This window comes from Pezoporus wallicus, unplaced genomic scaffold (assembly GCF_028554395.1).
Source record: "Pezoporus wallicus isolate ANWC-B61680 ecotype Strahan unplaced genomic scaffold, APGP_CSIRO_Pwel_v1 contig_7819, whole genome shotgun sequence".
NCBI classification, from domain to species: Eukaryota; Metazoa; Chordata; class Aves; order Psittaciformes; family Psittacidae; genus Pezoporus; species Pezoporus wallicus.
Window position 1 is genome coordinate 161396 of NW_026642241.1, and position 21258 is coordinate 182653.

Genomic DNA, 21258 nt, shown 5'->3' on the forward strand with positions numbered 1-21258 from the left:
GATGGCTGTTTTCTGTTGGCAGGGTAAATTTGTGCCAGTAGCACCCTAAGAGGATAAGCAGGTTTGGGTGGTTCTGCCTGCGCCGTTCTCCCTAAGACAACCACAGCCCTTGTGACACTGCTCCATTTTTATTTCACATAGAAGATCAGAGAATTAAGTACAAAATGTAATTCACTTCCACTGTTTTAATTAAGGCTGGCTACCTACTCTTGCAACCATGCTGTACAGCACAGTACCTGCGTGCACGTTCTGCACGAGAACTGCCTCTTCCAGAGCCCTAAAGCAGTAAATCCTTTTGGGGAAAGCCAAGAGTATTCAACTAAATCCTGGTTAAAAACCTGAGTATTCATTGCAAACAGTGCTGGGCCCCAAGTGCTGCAGGCTGCCAGTGGTGGCTCTGCTAAGGCTGACTCGGAAGTAGCCCAAGCCCATGCCCACAGCCATAAGAGATGCAGCTCTTGACCAAAACCACCCTAGACTACACTCTGTGTACTAACAAAACACAAGCCAACACTAAAAATAGGTGTTTTTCCAGAGACCTGGAAAACCCCTGCAGCTGCTGTCACAATACCTGCTGCTGCGTGGGTTTTCCAGGCTGACGGGCAGAGCGCTGGCTGCACATTGCCATGGCAGCAGCTGCCTCCCTTGCAAATCATTAACACTACACAGAAACTGCACCAGGCAGGATCACTTCAATAGAAGGAGCTTCTCTGAATGCTCTCCCCTAAAGTGCCGAGGGTTTCCTGGAAACGTGCCTGTTTCCCGGTGCTGCAAGAGCCCCGCCACAGCACCACACCAGCGTTCCACCTCTCCAGAGCAAAACACCTCCATCTCTCCTAACAACTAATCCTGGGTCAAGCTAAAGCCACGCTGCTCTCAAAAGAGCCATGAGGCCCAGCTCTAATCATCACCATTCACTGCTGTCGCTGCTCCAGGGCTGAGAGCGAAGCAGAATCAAAAAGTTAATGGCCAAGAAAAACAGCAGGGACAAAACTCAACGTGACAGCACCTGAAGCCAGTCATTTCAGAGTCCCTTTAGCAGAGGAGCTCAGGCTGCAAAGCCTGGGTGCTTCCCCAGCAGTGCCGTGAGGAGGTGCAGCAAAATCATTGCCCGTGTAAACTACCTGAATTATCACATCTTGAGGGAAAAAGTGATCAGCAGCAAGAACCTTGTGCCCTCTGGCACCTGACAGTGAATGAGAAATTGAGATATTTTTATGTAGGTTGCAGCAATAGGTAAACTCACTCCAGTTAAACAAAAATCCAAGCATCATTCCCGTTGGTGAGAGAGGCTCCTTTTCACCGAGCAGCTTCTCCTCAGTCAGCCTTCCTGGGAATCCGGCCCATCTTGGTGCGGATGTTGCGCAGTAAGAAGAAAGCCACTGTGCTGCCAGTGCAGGTGATTTCGGCTACCCAGAAGGCTGTGGCCCAGCTGTAGTGCTTGGCAATGGTACTGAAGGGTAGTCCAGCCAGAAACCCCCCAACTGCAAGGAGAAACAAAGAGAAACCCAGCAATGCTTGTGTCTCAATTTGATCTGCTGATACTCGGGTTTGCATGTGTAAAGATTTCTCAGGCATGGTCTGAACTTCAAGCGCAAGGCAAAACCCATCAGGCACAGCAAGAAGCATCCCTGAGGCTTCCAGCTCTATGGCCTCCGTTTCCTGGGAGGCTTCCCATGACCAGGAGCTTGGCACCCAGCGGTGGGCAATGCTCCAGCAAGAACACACGTGGGTTTTGTTTGGTTTTCAGGAAAATGGGCACTACTCACCATTGGCCATGAGGGCCACTATGGCGTGGGAGGTGCCGCACAGGTTGGCAGGGGCGCTTTCGTTGGCGATAACCCCGAACAGGGCGATGGGCCCGTACGAGGAGAACCCGAACACAGCTCCCAGGGTCAGGATCCACAGCTGTGAAAACACGTTAAGATCAGAAACAGGATCCGTGCACCCTCCCCTGTCAGTCAGCAGCTGCTGACCAACCGTGATGCTGCGCGCGGTACGGGGAAGTTTTGACATTTTCGGGCTGACACCGACTCCCTGACCTGCTGACAGAAGAGCTCAAGCCTGTGACAGCCCCCATGTGGTGCTCTCGGCCACCGTGAACCCCCCTCTCTCCCACAGTTCTGCCCCTACCCCGTGCTCACACAACAGGAGCCATTTTGCATGAGAACCAGACCGTGGAGGAGAGATGGGCAAAACCGCAGGAGAGGTGTGGATCGGGTCACTTTAAAACAACCCTGGAGTCACCAGCTAAAAGGTTTTCTCATCTGAGATGTGAGTGACCGGTCAGAGCACCTGTATTTACAAGAAGCCACCATCTGACAATCTCTATGTTACTAAACAAACACAAACCAACCCAAAAAACCCTGACAGCTTGAACTTCAGTGTTAGTTCACGCTCTGAAAAAACTACCTGTTTTTCACGTGTGAAAGGACAGCAAAGGGTAATTGCCCTCCTCAAGGTTACAACATGCTTTCTGAACTACAAACACCATTTCAAGACGTGCAGAAGTAAGTAAATGCCATCTTATTTTCCAGATGGGAAACAGAAACAAAGAGTTAGGAAAACACTTGCAGAAAAGCAAGCAGGAAGGCATATGCAGGAGCAGGATAATTCCTCCTGAGCCCACTCGCAGGACTCCTTAACTGGCTGCATTTTAACTGAGGAGCAAATGTCCTCCGAACCTCTGAAATAAGAATTTACAAGTTTTATATCCAGACTTTTAACAGTCAGTCAGTGTAATCAAAAGACTACACGAAAAGGTTTCTGTTACAAAACTTACAGTAATCTCAGTGCCCTGGTTTTAAGCTTTGTAGTGCTAACCAACCTCCCAGGACAGGAAAAGGGCAGATCAGCAAAAGCAGAAACAGGCAGAGGGAGGAAAAATGCAAGGCAGAAACCTCATGCTCCTTGAGGCCTGTAAGGTCAGCTAGAGGTTGCAAGGCTACAGTCCAGAAGTGATTTTCCTGAAGAAGAAACAAAGGAAAGGAGAAAAGAGGTTTCATTTATCCAGCAATCACGCAGGCAGAGACAAGCCATGTCTACACTACAGCAGGTAGCGAAGGCCACCCAAGCCAACCTTGGCAGAAGCTGCCCAGCCCAGGCCAAGGGAGGCTGCTTCGCTGTGCCGCACGGCAAGGGTGAAGACAACAGGCTCCCTGCCAGCAGGCCACCCTGGTGAGGCCACCCTGGCCAGGTACGGTCAGCGGCGCACGCATGGATTACCTTGGGAGACTCGCTGGTGACCGTGACTCGGAAGAGAAACATGGACACGCACATCCCGGCCATCATGGAAAGCAGCAGCGTGTGCCGGGGGTTCCCGTAGCTCGACAGACCCACCTACAGCAGAGGGAAGGAAACGGGCGGTGAAAGCTGGAAGGACTCCAGCTTTATACTGGTGGTACCTAATGCCATCCACACTGCCCGCTCAGACACACGGAACGTGAGCCAAAGTGGACCTTTCAGCAAGGCTTCTTGGTTCAGTTTAGTTTGCCCACAGTACAACTGTGCTAAACAAGATGCTCTTAGTGATAAATGATACTTCTGTTATCAACTGCACCCTACTTCCACCCTGAATTTGCCTTCAGATCCCACCACTGGACTTTAATGCAGATTCTTTTTCAGCCAGAAGACAGCTGTCAACAACCAGATCTCCTTCAACGGGGAAACGTGGAGAGCACAGGAAAGCCAACAAATAAAACAGACCAAACATCCTAAACCCAAACATCTTCAAAAAGGGTGTCTGGCAGCTGTCCTCATGCACCCAGCAGAGCTGCTACGGGCCTATCTCTCAGCTGTACCAGGCAGCAGCAACACCAGCCTGACTGAGCACCTTCCTGAAGCTGTTGAGATGCATCCTGTCCCTCCCAGCCCACTGCTGAGTGAAGGAAGAGAGATGGGTTAGTCAAGAATGCTCTGATTTTCAAAAGCCCCACCTCAGAGCAGGGTAGTTTAGACACAGAACTGCTTCCATCAGAGCAGCTTGGGAAGACAGAAGAAACACAGCACTGAGAGCTGCTGCTCTGTAGCATGAGGCAGCAGCTCCATAACTCTGCATTCTGGGTATCCTGAATCTCCAGAGCAACATGAACAAGGGAAGCGTTCTGCTCCACTGCTGGTGTGCGTACCAGAGAAGGGGGAAATCTGCAGCAGTTTATATGAATGCTGTGTTAACTGCCCAGCACACCCGAGGGTCCAGGTTACTTACTCTTGCTACTGCTCTGTCAGAAAGATATCCAGCAGCAATGCTTCCCACCAGACCCCCGATCTCCAAGGCGCTCATGTAGGAACTACCTAGAACGCAGGTGAAGCAAAGGACAGGCCATCAGGTTTGGTAACGAAGCCGCTGCATGCTTTAGACTCAGCTCAACCCTGTCAGCTCCCAGCAAGCTCAGAGCAGCTCTGCTAGACAAGACCCTCCAGCTCATCCTTGTACAGGGATGACCGTCTGCCAGTCCCAAGAGGGCCCTTCAGCACTGGTGTCAATACCTACATGTACCCATGCAGACAGGTAGGATGTAGGGGAGCAAGTCCCTCAGGCAGAGATCCCCGTGTCCTTTTCCTGCTCCCAGTCAAGCTCTGGGCAACAACAGCCACAGAGCTTAATAAGGCAGCTTTGCATCTTACCCACAAGCATAGACTGTCCCCTCTCCTGGATCAGGAAGAGCTGGCCCCAGTCGGTACAGCACGTTTTCACTCCAAAAACGACCAGGTAGCCTGTTGAGAGCACCCAGAGGTATGGCGAGAGCAGCAGCTCTGTCAAAGTGCTGTTGTCACTGGAGGAACCTGCGAGGAAGATCAGGAAGAGCATTACCACCGCTTGAACATTACCACATCCTGAAGCACACCAGCTCAGCGGCACTACAGATCTGCGAGCGGGATTCATGCACAAGGACATCCCTACAGAGGAGGATATTCATAAAGAGAGATATTCATAGGAAATGAATGGCTTTACCTCCCCCTTGTTCTGGGTTTGCTGTGATTCCAGAATCTTTTCTGTCAATTTATTCCACATTCATTCAGGATTTCAAAAGAATAATCAAAACACTCCTCCCAGCAACGTTCTGTGTTGCGGCTGCCACTAAACCCTCTGCAGAGGTTGCTAGGGAAATTGTCTGCTCCTCCAGACTTTGTGCTAATGTTTTCAGCAGTGCCTGTGACAGCCACTACATAGACCCAAGCCAAGATGCTGGCTTTCAGGTCTTCCCTCGATTTTTGCTTCAGTCTGTGAGAAGTGCCTACAATCGTAACCCATCCTCCCCAGAAAAGGCTCCTGGGAAGCAATACTGCTTTCTTACACAGAGAGGTCAAGTCTGGGCATCGCAGGACAGTGGGGAACATAGGCTGAGTTTCCACCGGTCTCTCAAATCCTGCAGCAAACTTGTGTTGCAATTCCCCTCTACCTGTTCTGCTTTCAGAACAGCACCGTACTCAGTGGTCTGAACAAACATTTACTAACTAGCTGTCCTAGGCTAGAACACAAAACCCTGAGCAGAGTCCACCGCAAGCCAGGGGTCAAGAGAACCTACACAGGGTAAGGGGAGACCTGCCTGTCCTCTGCCGGCGTGGAGAGGCAGGTCAGGCTCAAGGAAGCATTCCCTGCTGTTGTGCTGCTGTAGCCAGACCCAGTCCCCTTCCTGTAAGATTACACTTGGGCTTGGTTTAGAACTTCAGCATTCAGAATAAAGCCGCTGAAAACAGGGCTTTGCACATGCCCACCACGTGGTGACTGTGGGAGTTGGGAAGGATGGAGGGCTCAGGACATCGGGAGCAGCGCGCCTGTGCTGGAATACACGCCGAAGGCACCATGGGTGCCCGGTTACAGCGAAGCCTCCTGCTCACCTTTCTTCCCTTTCTTGGCTCCTTGGTCAATGTTGGGCAGCCCCACATCCGATGGCTCGTTCTTAATGAGGACAAGGCAAACAAAAGAGACAACCACGCAGATGAAGCCGGAGCAGGACAGAGTCACGCGCCAGTCATAGCTCTGGGACGCGAGAGCAGCGACAATGGGGCCTAAGCCTCCAGCCAAGTTCATGCTTGTAGACAGGATTGACCACCACGTCCCGAACTGCGACGGCTCAAACCACTGTGCAACAACAAGAAAAAGGGCACGAGATCTGAGGAAGAGAGTGACACCGTGCCTGAAAACCCACGGTTGAGACCCACACTGTGGGTCTGGGGCACTGCAAGCACCCATAGAACCATAGAACCAGGTAAAGGCAGCGCCCACTGTGAGTCCTGCAAGGAACCCCACATGGCTCCAAGGTGTTGCCATTTACAGACCATGAAACTGAGACCTGGTCCGGGAGAGGCAAACTGGAGAGGACAGGGTTCTGCACACCCCCTTGCCAGGAACAGTGTCCTCCTGGAGAGGTCTGCTGGCACAACACTGCACACGGATACGCGGGGAGTCACAGGGCAACTTTAGGACTCCCTGCTAAGAACCAGGCACGATCAGCTCTGCATTGCAATGTGCTCTCAGAGCCAGAACCGCTGGGGTGGCTGCTGTCAGCAGGAAAACGTCCGAGAGCTCCATTCACACATGTCTTCAGCCCACACTCTGTTGTTTCTGTGATTTGGGCCCTTCCTTTGTGTGTCCTTTTCTGGACAGTTCTTTTCTGGCCAGCTAGATGAGCAGGGCAGTTGTCAATCCCCCCCTATCCTGCAAGCACGTGCATTCCTGGGTTTTACATCTTCCCAGAGAGGTACACACACAGCTAACCTCCCTGCCTTCTGCCCAAAGGCGCCAAGCAACCCGATCCCAAACACACACATGAGTTGGAGGCTCAGCTCCCGCTGTTCCTCCACGCGTTACCCGCTTTCCTACCCGGACAGCCCGCGGTTTGCAATTCCCGAGCTCCCCGAGCGTGCAGATGGAATTCTGCTCAGCGCCCTTTGCCCAGCAGCAAACTGCCACAACAGCGGAGAGACAGGCAGACCTCTGCCTTCAAGCTGGATTCCCACAGCGCGCATCTCTCACAGTGCAGAAAGTCTGCCACCACGAGACGCGAACTTCGCAAACCGAACTAGACCTAGAATCAAGGCACCTGCACGCACGGGCTGAGCAGCTCTGGGGACCCTTGCCACAATACCCAGACCCTCACACGCGGGCAGTCGCTGCGCAGGCACAAGGCTCCCAGAGACGGCCACCTCCTTGGCTGGAAGGAGGCAGGCACAGGCGCGAGTCGCGCTGCACCTGGAGCTCGCGTTCCGGCAGAGCAGCAGCCGGGAGCAGCTTCCCCACCACCCGCGCTCACCTTCCGCAGGATCTTCCCGCAGGGCGGCCAGCCCAGCCCCTGGGCCAGGCCGTTGAGGAACCAGAGCCCCGCGAAGGCCGTGACGGTGGAGCTCCAGGAGAAGGCCACGTTGACCAAGCCCACCATGAGGAGCCCGGAGCAGAAGAGCCAGCGGGCGCTCGCCCGGTCCGAGAGGACGCCGCTCACGAATTTGCTGATGGCGTACGCCGCGGACTGGCTGCTGGTGATGAGACCTGCGGCGGGCCCGCCCGTGAGAGCCCGTTACAGCGAGCAGCGGGGCGGGGGCACGGGGGAGCTCGTCCTCGTACTCACCCAGCTCGTCCTTCCCCAGCGGCACCTCGGCCATGACGGCGGGCATGACGAACGAGAAGGTTTTGCGGTTGAAGTAATAGAGCGTGTACCCGGCGAACATGGCCGCGAAGATCACGGCGCGGTACCGCCCGTACCCGCCCGCCGCCATCCCGCCGCGCTGCTCCGCTGCCGGGCAACGGCGGCCGCGGCGACCCCGGGACCGGCAGCAGCGCCGAGAGCGGCCGCGTCCCGCAGCGCCCTCCCGCCGGACCGCGCTCCCATTGGCGGCCCAGACCCGCCCCGCGCCCCGCTTCCGGCCCGGCCTCCATTGCCCGCGGCTCACCTCAATCACCGCCGGTCCGTCCTTCCCGCCGCTCCCATTGGCCGCCGCGCTCCGTTCCGGGCCCGGCGGAGCCACCCGCGGCAGGCGGGGCAGCCCCGAAACGTGCCCGTGCTGCTCCGGAGCCGCCGCCGCGCTCCGCCCCGCGCCCATGCACCACCAGCGCTGCCCCTTCCCAACTCTTTATTTTACAACCAACTCGAAACACAAGCGTTTTGTCAGCCCCCGGGTTTCAGACTCCGCTACAGCGCATGGATAGAGATGACTTTAACACCCACCTGCAGAAAACACACACTCGTATCGTGCAGCACCGAGCGTCCGCCCCCCCCCCCGCGTCTGCTGCACCTTCCAACAAGTCCAAATGAGAAAACACCCCCAGCACTGGAATCACACGGTCCCTTTAAGCCAGAGCCTCGCATGAGAGACACCGCCATCTCAGCTACAAATGCTCCCGCATGGATCCCTAGAAGGGGTGTGGCACAGAGTTTGTGGTCCAAGTTACTCCCTAAGCTCAAGATGTTCCTTTCTGGCTTTCTCTCCACAGCAAAGTCACTTTGGTGACTTCTGCATGGAAACAGACAATTCTCAGTAGGCAAAGAGCCACCCTGAAACACGTAAGAAAACGAAAACAAACAAAAAACTCCCCAATTCACTAAGTTAGTAGCGGCAAAATCCCCAGAAAGGAAATAAAAATGTACATCTCTATCCCACTGTGCTGTCAGACTGGTTGTTGTGTTCCATTTACACCATGACTAGCCAGGTCCGTGATAAAAACAAGAAAGTAACCATGAAATAAATAGCTGTTGACACTAGTGGGATCTCAGGGGTGTTATAACTCATCATTTTTCCTGCTCTCTCCTCCAGCTTCTCTCTTCTCTTCTTTGGACCCTGTGTAATGAAGTAAACTCAGTCACACACCGCAAGCGTTTACAGCGTACAAAGCAGGCCCTGGCGTTCACCACGAACACACCGAGCTTTGGGGACTGACGCTCAGCTCCAAAGCGCTGAACCCATTCCTGCCCTCCTGCTGAGAACACTGCTGTCCTCACAACAGGCATGGCAGAACAAACACGTGCCTGCACATCAGCTCCTCAGCAAAGGCAGGCACGCAGCTGCAGGGCTGGCTATGAACTGCAGCCACACAGGCTATTGGGGCAGGAGGCAGCAGCAGGCCAGACCTTTACGCTGAACTGTGAAGATGGGAACAGTAAGGAACCCAAATTCGTGTCTTCCTCCTTGCACAATTAACAACCAATCTGCAACTGGGGCTTCTACCACCCTGCTGCCTCCTACAGCCAAAACTAGGGGAAGAAGCATGCGGACAGCTTGCACTTGTAGCTACCGAGTTTCAGGCTTAGTCAAACATTTACCCACCGGAGTCTGATCCAGGCTCGCTGTCTATCGCTACTTGCTCAGCTGCAGGAGGCTCCACAGCTGGACCAATATCTTCAGGTTTGTCTACATCTAAAGCAGAAAGAAACAAAAGTGAAGAGAGAATACAGAGCAGGCTACTTACAAACAAGCCACGGCTCCTCAGCGGGACTGCAATAATCCATTCTCCCAGCGGGTCTCTCTGTGACACTCAGGTGTCACCAAACTGCTCCTTGTTTCTCACTGCCTCTGTCTGCCAAGCCTCACATCCCTGGAAGCCCTGGAGATTCACTGGTTACACAACGAAGGCCAGTCCCCTTTGGAGCTGTGACTGCAAGCGGGGTCTTGTACCCAGGCCAGAGGAGCCAGCAGGGACCTCTGCTGCCAAACAGCTGCCAGATGTAAAAGGACCAGCGTGCCCAGAACCCAGGGTTCTGACACAGTTCACGAAGTCTTCCTGTCCCAAGAGATTTTTTTTCTTGTCTAGGGTCCATCTAAGCCAGACACCTTCCTCTTTCTATTCTTTGACATAGGACAGGACATGAATACTTGGCTCTGGACACCCAGAACACAACTGATGGCATATCCTTCTTCTAAGGCAGCCAGCCAGCGAGACAGATACTGATTAACCCTTCCAGGAAGTTTATAAATACTCTCTGTTCCTTCACAGAAAAGCACCCAAGCCAATGGTGAGGGGAAAAGGACATTGCCGCAGCTAGATTTCCCCAGCTATCTCTGAAAATTAAGAGAATCATTTATTCCCACAGTTAACTATTGTCTTCATTTATTTAGCTCCGTTTCACTGGAGATATGTGTTACACTGGGGGGGATTCACCCAGAAGGGACTGATCGCTGCTCAGGCAGCTGGTGAGCAATTGTGCTGTGCATCACTTGTATTTTCTGAGCTGTCATTGCTTCTCTTATTGTTTCCTATTATCATCATTGTTGGCATTATTCCTATTATCACTATATTTTACTTTATTTTGATTATTAAACTGGTCTTATCTCAACCTGTGGGGTTTACTTGCTTTTGATCCTCTTCCCCATCCTGCACTGGATGGGGAAGGGGGGAGTGAGCGAACGGCTGCATGCTGCTGAGTTACAAGCTGGGTTTAAACCACAAGAGAAGTATATACACGTCCCCCACCTGCTCCTTACCTTCTTGTTTCCCCTCCGTGGGAGGGATAGTGCTCTCGGGCTCAGAGGCTGTTGTAGCATTCCTGCCTGAATCGGTTTTTGTCATGTTCTTCTCCTTTCTGGGCTTGGGTTTTGCAAACTTGGCCTTATTCAGAAGATACTGCACTTCCCTGTCCAGGGCTGCTATCTTGAGCTCTATATCTTTGGACAGCAGGACAGGCTTCTCAGTGGGAGAGAGCTTGTTCTGTTCAGCCAGCGTCTCATTTTTCCAGATCTGTAGGAACGACAGGAAAAAGTACTTTTAAATCCTTTGGGTTCCAGGAACCCCTGTATATCACAGTATGCCAAAGTCACCGCTCCTGGACCTTCTAACCTACTCAGGATAACACTGCTCCCTGCTACACTTCCACCAGCTTCTTAGTTACCCAGAGGTGGGGCAAAATGAAGAAACAAACGCCTCAAAACCCAGCGACTGCTTTTAAAGCCTGTAACTGGGTACAGTGGTAACCACGACTCCTGGAGATAACTCTCGACATGCAACTCAAAACCCATTATCCCTCCAAAGCAGTCTGGGGTCAAGCTGAGCATTAGAAAACGCTAGAATGCACAAAAGGTTTGCTGGTGGCAAAGAAACAAAATGTGCACACCCTATCCCATGGCCTTCAGTGGAAGGACAGGACAGGAAACAGAACCCAAACTGCCCCCACCACTCTCCGCAGGAATTGTTTGATCCTTCATTACCGTTGTTTCATTGATGGCTTTTTCCAGGGTACTCAGTTCCACCTCTGTGAATATCTGGTCAGACTCCGGGATCATTTGGGCTCCCCTTAAAGATAAGAAGTTTATTTTTGTAAAACCCAACAGACTGTACCTGGGCAACTCAAGTGTTTACAGCTCTGGTAAGTACAGTAAGAGAAATACCAGTGCACACACCAAGCAATTAGTCCATTTTACATTTATGTCTCTTGCTTCTGCAGGAAACACAGTCCTAACCGATCTCTGGATGCTAAGAATGGAACACAGAGCCAGCAAATGCAGCTATCATGAGACCAGAAAAACAGGGAAAGGCTAAGGCCATAAGACCAAGAGGGAAAAATCTGCTTGCAAACAGTGTGTAAAGTGGAGACATCCCATTCCCTAGTTTAAACAGGTCCTGCACAACTCAGCACTAGCAAGGAAGGTTTTGGTCACCTTTTTCAGACCATGCTCAATCCAGCTGCATTCTGTTGGCATCGCTTACATTACCAGCTGCACAACTCTCCTTCCCAGCAGCTTGCTCTTACTTGAGAAAGATGGCTGAGTGGTTGAGCAGACTTTCCAGGGCAGCAAGGCGTTCCGGCCACTTCCGCCTTTCCTCGACACGGAAGAAGAGGTTCCTACAAAGCTTCTTCAGTTCTGAAAGCCTGTCTTTCAGATCCTGCAAACAGGGGAGAGGGGAAAGGAGACAAATCAGTTTGTCTAACACCGTAAGCCCCAGAAGTTAAAACTGCCGGTTTTCTCATTCTATCAAATACACTATTTCACTACAGTAAAAAGTGCCATGCGACTAAGCTGTATGCAGAGTGAACAGGTTACTGCTGAAGCTGTTCCAGATGCACACATGGCTGCAAGAACTTAGTATTTTGTTCTACGCATAACGCACAGGGGAAACAAGAGCTTGCAAAAAACAGATTACAAAGGATCAAGGTGGATCGATCCTCAGTCAGCCTGTGTGGTCATTTCCACGTCAGGGACAGCGCCTGGCATCCTGAATACACAAAGCAGTACCTTAGTTGCAGCTGCATAACCCTCCTCCTCCATCCAACTGGATGCCTCGCTAAGCTTTTTGGAAATCTCTTCTCTCTGCTCCTCTGTTGAGACAAACTGATATTCCTCTTGGTAAAGCTTGTCCTGCAAAGAACAAAGCAAGTGCTCCTCTCAAATACCACTGAGCGTGGAAGCATAAAACCACCCAGTCACCCGCTTGTGACGGGGCCGGACCGTGGACTCCTGGGGTGCTGCCTGCACTGGCCAGGAGATCCTCACTTAACCCTCCTAAATCCAAGCTCCTGCTCCCAGCATTACCAGGAGCATGGTGGTAACACAGCAGGTGTACAGACACGCGCACACCAGGCATGCAATGGTAAAGCTGCAAAAACTGTAATTTCACATGCATTTAACATTAGTTGCCTGTTCTGCACAGCAGCTCTTGAGAAGCTGTAGCTTCTTTATAGCCCGAGTGCAATTGTTCCAAAATGCACAGATAAGGACACACAAGAGATACTGTGAACCTAAAGCTTAACATATTACATATGCTTGGGGAAAGCCTTCCTTTTATATCAAGTCCACATGGGCCTGGTAAGCCTAGAGGTAATGTAAAAATGACTGAAAGATGAAAGCTGGGCTCTTCAAATCGGCTTCTCCCAGCTCAGACAACTCCCCTGCATTCAGATCAGCCAAGCTGCGCAAGACACTTCCACCTGCTCTCCAGGCAATCTCATTTCTTTATATCCCTCTCTTACCTGGGTCTCAAAGATGAATGACTCCAAGCTGTTGGCTGATTTCTCTCTTTCCTGTTTCTCTAGATCTCTGACCGTCAAGTCTTGGAGTCTAGCACAGAAAGAGAACAGAAATCAAAAGTAACTGAGCAGCACATCATATGCATCAGCTTCTGATGACAGCAGTGCTACGTGAGCCACCACCCTTCCAAGGCAATTCACTTCCTTTATATCTGGAGCTTTAGCCCGGCAGAGCCATTTCAAACATACTTTTTCATTGAGCTCTTCAGTTCATCCTCCAGCAGGTCAGGCACGTCATTTACATCGAGCTCCATGGTGATCTCATGCACAAGCTTCTGCTTCTTGGGTGCTTTGATCTTCTTCTCTTCCTCTGTTTTGGTAACTGTGCTGTCACTGGAACTTCTGGACGGTTCTTCCTCTTTCGCAGTTTCTCTATTTTCTTTGGGATCCTGTAACAGGAAAAGTACATTCTCAGGCAAGGGAACAGATCTGCAGGTTCTCCAACATTTTCCAGCACAGGACAGAAATGGGGAGCGTTCTCCCGAGAAAATTCCCCTTCTCAGTCACCGAAATCACAGTCCTGCTCCTTCAATGTGAAGCTCACCTGAGACTGCAACTTCTCGCCTTCTTCCTTTTGCTGGGACTCTTCTCTGGGAGTGGCAGTTTCTGCCTGGCCTGGAGACTGCTGCTTCTCTTCTCCCTGCTCTTCACTGGCACCTTCCGCGCTGCTTTTTGGGTCTTGTTTCTCTCCCTGCTCTTCCTTCCCTGTTTCTGCTAGGCTCTCTTCTTCTTCCTGGTCACCATAGGCAAGCAAAGGGGAAACCAAACCATTTTTTTTAATGTAGAAATTCCATGTAAATGTTTGTTTCGCAGATGACAGAACTCTCTGCAAAAACTGTATGTAAAGCAAGGAACCTGCTAGACACCTGCACAGACAACACATGGGCTGAAGCTTATCCAGAGTGCACCAGGACAATCTAGAAATGAGAGACTTCCCCCAGAAACGAGTCCTGGAACATTAGTCCACCCCAGCTGGACTTCCCAGCAAAAGATTCCAACCTTCTTTAAACGCACATTATGTGAAACTCAAGAGGAATACAGCACTTTCTAAAACCATTTAAACTCCTGCTGTGCTTGTCAGACACCTTTAGTTCTGCTTACATCAATCACTGTGTCTTCAGCAGCCAGAGCAAGACCCACGGACTCCCTCCTGCCCGCTAGGACCCACCTGAACCGGGTCTGTCAGGTTCTCTCCGGTCTCTGTTGCTGGGCCACCACCCCCAAACAGGCTTGAGATGGTGTTTCCAAGTTCTGCCAACAAGAGACAAGAAAATCCAGAATATTATGCTCCCAAAGGATGAAGGCAGTCACCATCAGCCCTCAGTTCTTCCCCTCGCAGCCCTAACGATCATCAAAGATCTGCCTTGGTGGTGTAAGTTAGCTCCCTGCACTCCAGAAACTCATCCTTCCTTGGCCTCACTTTGTGGTTTTGCGTGCGTAAAGCGGGGTCTCTACCACTGCTGTAATATGACCCAAAATTTGCAACTTCAACTGGAACACTTCAAGCTCCAACCTGTGGCTGCAGAAGCCATCTCTGCACCTCCCGCTCACCTCAAACACGCAGATACAGGGGAAATCTGTGCTGTAAAACCTGAGCAACGTAAAGCACAGATCATGGCATCACAACCCAGGCAAGATGGGAGAATGCTGTGGGGCTGTGGATGCAGGATTTCCCTTCAGGACAGACCTCCTGAAATCAGCAGCTGTGGCTGACCAAAGAGGATGCAACTCCTGGTTGCAATGCATGCCATGGCCACCTTTGGAGTGTATGACATTTCACAGCTCCTGGCAGCACCCAGCAGCCACTTAGAAAGTGCTTTAAAGTATTTTGGAGCTGTTTGCACACCCAGAGGCTGTGGCTGCTTCATTTCCACACCCCAAACCCAAGCAAACAGTGTGCCTGCAGTTATCTCAGCCACTCCAGGTAAACCACAACAGTCAATATGAATACCAAAACTCAGCACTTACTTGTCAGTGTCGACTCTTCCTCCAGCTTGTCTTCCACCAAGGTCTCAAACACAGATTCCACCTTGTAAAGAGGAGCACAGAACTAGTTTTAAGCAGGGACCAGCAACACCGGAGAGAGGGACAGAACTGGAAAACACATAGGCTGACAAGCATCACAACAGGTGGTGCTCACCCGGTCAAGACTTAGAACTCCACTCTCATCCATGTTGAAGTGAGCTTTGATGCCTTTGGATTCATAATCTGAGTGCTTCTTGAAACTGTCTCCAACTCCCTTTAGCCTCACAGTAGTGAGATTGAGAGCACCAAAAACCCTGACAACATAGAGACAAAAAGCAGAGAGAAAACTCAGGATAACAACGCTGCAGAACAGCTATATACCTCCCATAGTCCTGTCTGCAGCAACGGACAATGCATAAAGCAAGTGCCCACGGTTTGATTTGCGAAAGCACAGAATGATCTGGGCTCAACTCACTGCATGTCATCGTGGTTCAGGAAAGACAGATCTCCATAGTTGACGTAGAACTCAAAGTCGTCTGTGTAGCGGTTGAAAGTGATAACTTTGCGCTGCGGGTAGGGTGCCATGCGCTGGAACAAAATCCTCTTGTTGTGCTTTAAACTCCTGGATTTATCATCCTCTTCAACTTCACGAGTAAACTCCACCTGCATCACCAACAGAAAATGCATCTCAGCAACTCCAGACTTCCTCTGTGGCATCTCACATCAGAGGTTTCTGTAGCGTTTGGCTGCTCTGCCACACACAAAAGTCAGGGGACAGCAAGTGTTTCTCAGCAGCTGATGTTCCTATGCACCCAGCTTCTTGGATGTTACACTTGTACAACACAGAGGATTTTCTTCTGCTTGCTTTATTAAGATTGGCACAAATATCTCCACAGCTTCCTTGCTGGAAGGAAACTGGGAGGTTGCCTGGAACATTTGTCCCAGCACAGCCCCACTTACCCAGACCCTGCACACAAGAAAGAAAGCCAAGGGTTACCTGGATAGGAAACACAGCGGCATCTCGAACAACAAATGGCTTCACCTTAAAGGCTTTGCTCAGAGCAGCTGCCTGGTAGACTGCACCCATAGCAGCAGCCTCATCTGCATTGATATTCTTGCCCAGTTCTTCTCTATGGAGCAAAAAGCAACAGGCATCAACTTTGCAACCACCGCTGCAAACAGCAAGCTGTCAATAGGAGAGAGACTGAAGGGGGCCTCACATACTCACTTGCCCACAGCCTTCAGCAAAACTTCCTGCACTTTGGGGACTCGTGTGGCACCGCCAACTAGAATCACCTGGTCAATTCCATCCTAGGGATTGGAAAGAGTCATCTTGTCTTGAGAAAGCAATTTTGGACAGCTAAGTGCAGGGCTTCCTTATGCTTCCTTCCCCAGTCAACACACACTGATGCAGTGCTCTGAAAACACCCACACTACATCCTGCAGTCCCAGTGCAGGTCAAGCCTGATAGATCTCAGACAGGCTGACACGAGCTACACCAACAGGAGGAATGTGGAGTCAGGCCTGTCAAACAGGGACAATGTGACCGCTGCTTCAAGTCACTTGCTTCAAAATTACACAGACCCTAGTTTAAAGTCAGAGGAGGCAGTGACTCAGAAAGCAAGCAGGACCAGATCAGACAAAACCCAGACTTTAAGAGGTGACTCAGTGTCCTGCATTGCACACCAGAGCCAAAAGATGCTCAAGAGTGCCCTGGCACCCTGCAAGTGAGCATTTAACAATGCAGTAAGTCTCTCCAAAGGACTGCATCACGTTTGGCCCAACTGCAGTCTGCAGTGGGGTTTCTAAAGGGAACGCTCAAAGGGGAAGCCTGAACAGCAGTAGCTCCGTGTCCAGGCTCTTGGAGTTAAAGCTTCATGAGCGAGACCAGAATAGCCCAAGAGTAAAGTTTTATAACTGAAAAAAAACCCTCCTCTGAGCCCTTCATTTCTGATGGGTAGCACAGGGAGCCGTGATGGACTCCTGCTTAACACTGCAGCAAGTAAATTCTATGCAGCACCAACACCACTCTACGACAACAGCAGGCATTTGTACCTGCCAGCAGTGCTGACAACACATTCACTGATGCCTCAATCATGGTGCAGCAGCAGCTCCCCACATATTAACTACAGGCTTGTTAATGCATTCCCTTAAACTTACCAGGTTCATCTCTGCGCTGCTCAGAGCCTGCTGCACAGGTCCTGGGACTCGCTGGAACAAATCAGAGCACAAATCCTCAAATTCTTGCCTTGAGACCTTGGCCTTGAAGTCGATGTCATCCAGGAGTCCCTCGATCTGTCCAGAAAAAAAACAGCCAGAATGAAATTAGTGGTGGTGCATTCACTTTGCCTGACTTGCCCAGAGTGCAAAAAGTTCCAGCTTCCTAAACACACCAAGGACCTGAACCCTGACATTGCTCAGGTGACAAGAGGAATGTGGATGTAATAGATGGCTTCCAAAGTGAGTTTATTTAACAAACTCCACGTGAATAACTCTCCTCCTCATTCACTCACTCACCAGTGCTACCAAGTGGGGAAAGGTTGAGGGGCCACCAGTGCTGACCCCACCGCCCCCCCAGAACACCAGATGCTCTTCAGCACACCAGTGCTGCTGAGGGACAGCGTTTCCACAGCCCCGTCCCTGCCCCAGCCACCCCTCAGTCCTACAAAAGCAGAAAGGCAGAAGGCCAGACCTGTGCCATGTGGTCAGCATTGGCGCTCAGGACGGTTTTCAGGCGGTTGGCCTCCTTCAGCAGTTTGGCCATGGCCCGCGGGTTCTTTCGGACGTCTTTTGAAGGGTGCTGACCATTAAAGAGTTTTGCCAAATAGTCCCGCAGACGAAGCTCCATCTCTAAACCGCCAAGAGCACGGTCAAACCTGAGCAGAAGAATGAGCAGAGATGTAAAGATGTAACAACTTAAACAGGGTCGAAATACTAACTTATTTCACAGATATGCAGAGCAGCAAGCGGTCAAAAGTAGCTGCATTATTATCAGCTGTGATGAACTGTGAAAGAATAAAGGTTGTTTCAGAAATAACACATCACAATGAACACAAAGAAAAGAAAGATTCACCACCACAACAGCCTCTGAGCAGGAAATGTCAGTATGTTTACAGTAAAGGCCTTATGGCACGTCCAACAGCCGAGAAGCTAATGGATAACTGCCTCAGGTCCCAGGTATTTTCTTAGCAAGAGCAGTGTAAGTGCTTTGGAGTTAAAATTGCTGGGCTGGCTATTCGCAGCACCCCGCTCCATGTTCGGCATCGTGTGAGTGCACTGTGGTTCCATTCTCCTCTAGAAGGACATTCGACTTCTCCAGACTGACACACTCTACTTCTAGAAGATTATATGACATGGAATTAAGCATCAGTGGGTTGAGGCTGTCAAAAAGCAAGCCTGAAGCAAACTAAGTACACTGGCTCCCTCCTGGGCCTTTGGAAGTTCTCAGTTATCTTCCGCACAAGACAGTGATACCGAAGTTACAACCAACCGGAGCCTTCTTGCTCCAAACACTTCCCACTCTGCCACCCAAATTACTGTGCTGAAGCCTCACTGCCAAATCCTACATTTAGAAGAGACCATGAAAAAAGTGGTTTCTTTCCTGAGACCTGTGGGTTTTGTGCAACTCGTGTTGAATTCTTACCCAATGCCCTGGATCTGCAATTGAGGCTGGGTTCCCGAGTCCTTAGTTTTCACTGTCTGATAGGTAACAATAGTACAAACGGTGCTTCCTGCTCCCATGTCGTAAAACATGATATTCTGAAAAGAGAAGCTGGGACGGTGAAGCAGAAACACCTGGATATCCCCCATGAATAAGGAAAGAGCCCATAGCCTTCTGAGCTTGATACAGGCCAAGACTATCGCTCCCTCGACTGGCTTTATACCCTTATGACAGGACTCCTACTTTGATCAAACGCAGGAGATGTTCAGGGTCATACTTGACACAAGCAGACAAGAAAGCTTTAATCATCCATTTCACAGATCAAAATCCAAAGCTTTGCTCTTTAAAAGTTTCTTCTTTGCCTTGTTGATAAGCATGTGAAAACAGGAGACTGGCTGACTAGCAGAGTCCGCTTTAGCTCAAGTGCTTTTGATTTTATCTGCTGCACTTCCTCCCCCACATGCAAGCACTTGCTCAGGACTCTCTGTATCTCCCAGCTGTACCTACCTGGGCGGTGGCATTGATGTCTTTCCTCCTAAACACTCCGTAGTTCAGCGCTACGGCTGTGTTGTCATTGATCAGCTGCAGCACCTTCAGGTCAGCCATGCGAGCGGCATGCAGAACTGCTCTCCTCTCCGCCTGGTTGAAATAGGCAGGAACCGTGATCACTGCATCCTTGATGGGCTGCTCTGAAAGAGTCACAGGGAACACGTTTTTCCACCAGCATAGCAACGTGGCAAAGACTCACTATAATGGGGTGGGTACTGGTGGCGAAGCCACAGAGTCCAAGGTAAAGACTTGTACAGAATCAATCTTGCAGCAGCAACCAGGATCATTAGGGACAAAACTCTGTGTTCAAGCAGGTTTTGTGTCCTCACAGAGCTGTGTTTCTGCTGACGCCTCTTTCATGTTAGGATACTCTTCAATGCAAAGCTGGGTGGGATCTGGGGTGCCTGCCCCCAAGAATAGGACTAAGACCCCCAAACTTGTATATTATAAACAAATCATGACTCCATAGCTGCTAAGGTCCATAGCTGAAGAGACCCAACATCCTGCTTATAAAACCCATGGGTTTTCAAACAGCTTCAGTCCCTACTCAAATCCTATATGATACAACACACACAGATACTATGAGAAATAGCTAAAGCCTTCCGACCTGCAAATTCCTCAGCCAGACCCCGTGAATAGTTCAGGACCATCCCCAGCATCTCCTCTGGAGAGTATTGTATAGTCCTATGAGAAATAAACAGGAAAGAGAATTACAGCAACAACAGAGCCAGCTGTAGCAGCCTGGTAGCTAAAGCCCACAAGGAACCCTGAAGCAGCCACTTACTGGGACAACTTGAAGATAACAGTCTGCCTTTTCTCATCCTTCACCAGTTCATGCTCTGGGAAGCGGGACTGGTATAGTGCCACATGGGGGTTATCCATACGCTTACCCAGCAGATCCTGGAAGTATCTGAATGCCACCCTCGGGGTCCTTATGGACTGTGGAAAGAGAAAGCACATCACCCACCTGCACTGCTGTGGCTTTACTGCTATCAGGCAAACCTCTCCCAAGCTATGTGGTGAACTTAGCTTGCTATGGGAGCTGGGAGCACATGACCAGTACACAACAAGCCAGTAAAACACCAAGGAGATGGGAAGAAATAAAACTTCCTAGCTCACTTATCACAAAGGACCCAGCAGTGGGAACACACACTCTGCATACAGGAACCGCAGCTGGCACAATGAGCAACAAGAACTCACCATTCCCAGTGCGCTGTCACCAAAGAGACGTTCATTCTCCTTCAAAGCAACAGCCACAGGCGTTTTCCTTCGTGATTCCCTGTGTGGAGAAAGAGGAATAAACCAGTTGAAACAGGTGAACGCTCCATACAGAGTCCCTAGTGAGAAGGGCACTGTTTCCATTTCAGAAGAGGCTCGCATACCACCTCAGAGAAGGCAGCCTCCGTTTACCTGAGGCGCTGCAACAGCAGCACCTCCCTTCAGAGCTTCCACACCTCCTGGTGTCCCTCATGACACGGGCAAACCACAGGCTTTACCAAAACACAGAGACAACTTTCCAGTTCACAGTGGAAGCCGTGGTGGGCACACTGTTATTCTTCCCATAACACATGAGAACTCAGTAAGAGGTGACTCCTTTCCACTCTGATTAATGTGTTAGCACACTAAAGTGAGTGCCTCAGCACCCTCACAGGGAAGAGCTTCTGCCTAAGAGCTCATCTCAGTCTCTCCTCTGGCAGGTTAAAGCCATTCCCCTTGGCCTGTCCCTACAGGCCCTTGTCCCAAGCCCCTCTCCAGGTTTCCTGCAGCCCCTTCAGGCACTGGAGCTGCTCTCAGGTCTCCCCTTCAGGAGCCTTCTGTTCTCCAGGCTGACCCAGCCCAGCTCTCTCAGCCTGGCTCCAGAGCCGAGCTGCTCCAGCCCTCGCAGCAGCTCCGCTGCTCTCCCGACACCAGCACCGCGACACGATGGAGGCGCAGCCGCTCACTTGTTCAGGACGATCTCCATGGGCACCCCGGGCTTCACGATGGCTATCTTCATCGACTCGCTGCCCACGTCCACCGACATCACGGCCACGGCCCAGAGCCGCCAGGCCCGAGGAGCACGGCACAGCTTCACCACACGCTTTACGGCATTCCAGGCAGCCCAGCCCGCACTCACTGCACAACCTCGGC

General features: G+C 51.0%; 2 protein-coding genes across 3 annotated transcripts; both read right to left on the bottom strand.

Annotated features, from left to right (window-relative positions):
- Positions 1-109: 109 nt before the first annotated feature.
- On the bottom strand, positions 110-7808 carry SLC37A4 (solute carrier family 37 member 4). 2 transcript variants are annotated; one of them, XM_057428244.1, is made up of 9 exons: positions 7569-7808; positions 7257-7489; positions 5842-6085; positions 4627-4785; positions 4208-4293; positions 3226-3339; positions 2901-2966; positions 1770-1908; positions 110-1484 (listed from the first exon to the last, which is right to left on the bottom strand). In XM_057428244.1, exons 1-9 carry the CDS (start codon positions 7714-7716, stop codon positions 1318-1320), a joined length of 1356 nt encoding a protein of 451 aa, XP_057284227.1. In that variant the 5' UTR covers positions 7717-7808; the 3' UTR covers positions 110-1317. The 2 variants fall into 2 exon arrangements, with proteins under 2 accessions (XP_057284227.1, XP_057284228.1); XM_057428245.1 differs by lacking the exon at positions 2901-2966.
- Positions 7809-8592: 784 nt separating this feature from the next.
- HYOU1 (hypoxia up-regulated 1) lies at positions 8593-21159 on the bottom strand. Its single transcript, XM_057428238.1, has 23 exons — positions 21072-21159; positions 20329-20407; positions 19913-20067; positions 19736-19812; positions 19087-19268; positions 18562-18677; positions 17611-17794; positions 17079-17213; positions 16147-16229; positions 15916-16048; positions 15394-15581; positions 15094-15232; positions 14922-14982; positions 14122-14204; positions 13498-13686; positions 13143-13342; positions 12897-12984; positions 12163-12285; positions 11679-11812; positions 11137-11221; positions 10417-10669; positions 9262-9351; positions 8593-8775 (listed from the first exon to the last, which is right to left on the bottom strand). The coding sequence occupies exons 1-23, from the start codon at positions 21149-21151 to the stop codon at positions 8717-8719; spliced, it is 2916 nt and encodes a 971-aa protein (XP_057284221.1). The 5' UTR covers positions 21152-21159; the 3' UTR covers positions 8593-8716.
- Positions 21160-21258: the final 99 nt, after the last annotated feature.

Excerpts from the sequence above, each read along its gene's own strand:
- SLC37A4 (XM_057428244.1), bottom strand. The coding sequence starts at position 7,716 with ATGGCGGCGGGCGGGTACGGGCGGTACCGCGCCGTGATCTTCGCGGCC. Across the intron at positions 7,490-7,568 it reads GCTGGGGAAGGACGAGCTGG|GTCTCATCACCAGCAGCCAG; the intron begins GTGAGTACGAGG and ends GGCCCGCCGCAG. Across the intron at positions 1,485-1,769 it reads AGTGGCCCTCATGGCCAATG|TTGGGGGGTTTCTGGCTGGA; the intron begins GTGAGTAGTGCC and ends TTCTCCTTGCAG.
- HYOU1 (XM_057428238.1), bottom strand. The coding sequence starts at position 21,151 with ATGTCGGTGGACGTGGGCAGCGAGTCGATGAAGATAGCCATCGTGAAG. Across the intron at positions 16,049-16,146 it reads TTGCTGAAGGCTGTGGGCAA|AGAAGAACTGGGCAAGAATA; the intron begins GTGAGTATGTGA and ends TTTGCTCCATAG. Across the intron at positions 12,985-13,142 it reads CTGAAGAGCTCAATGAAAAA|ACTCCAAGACTTGACGGTCA; the intron begins GTATGTTTGAAA and ends TTTCTGTGCTAG.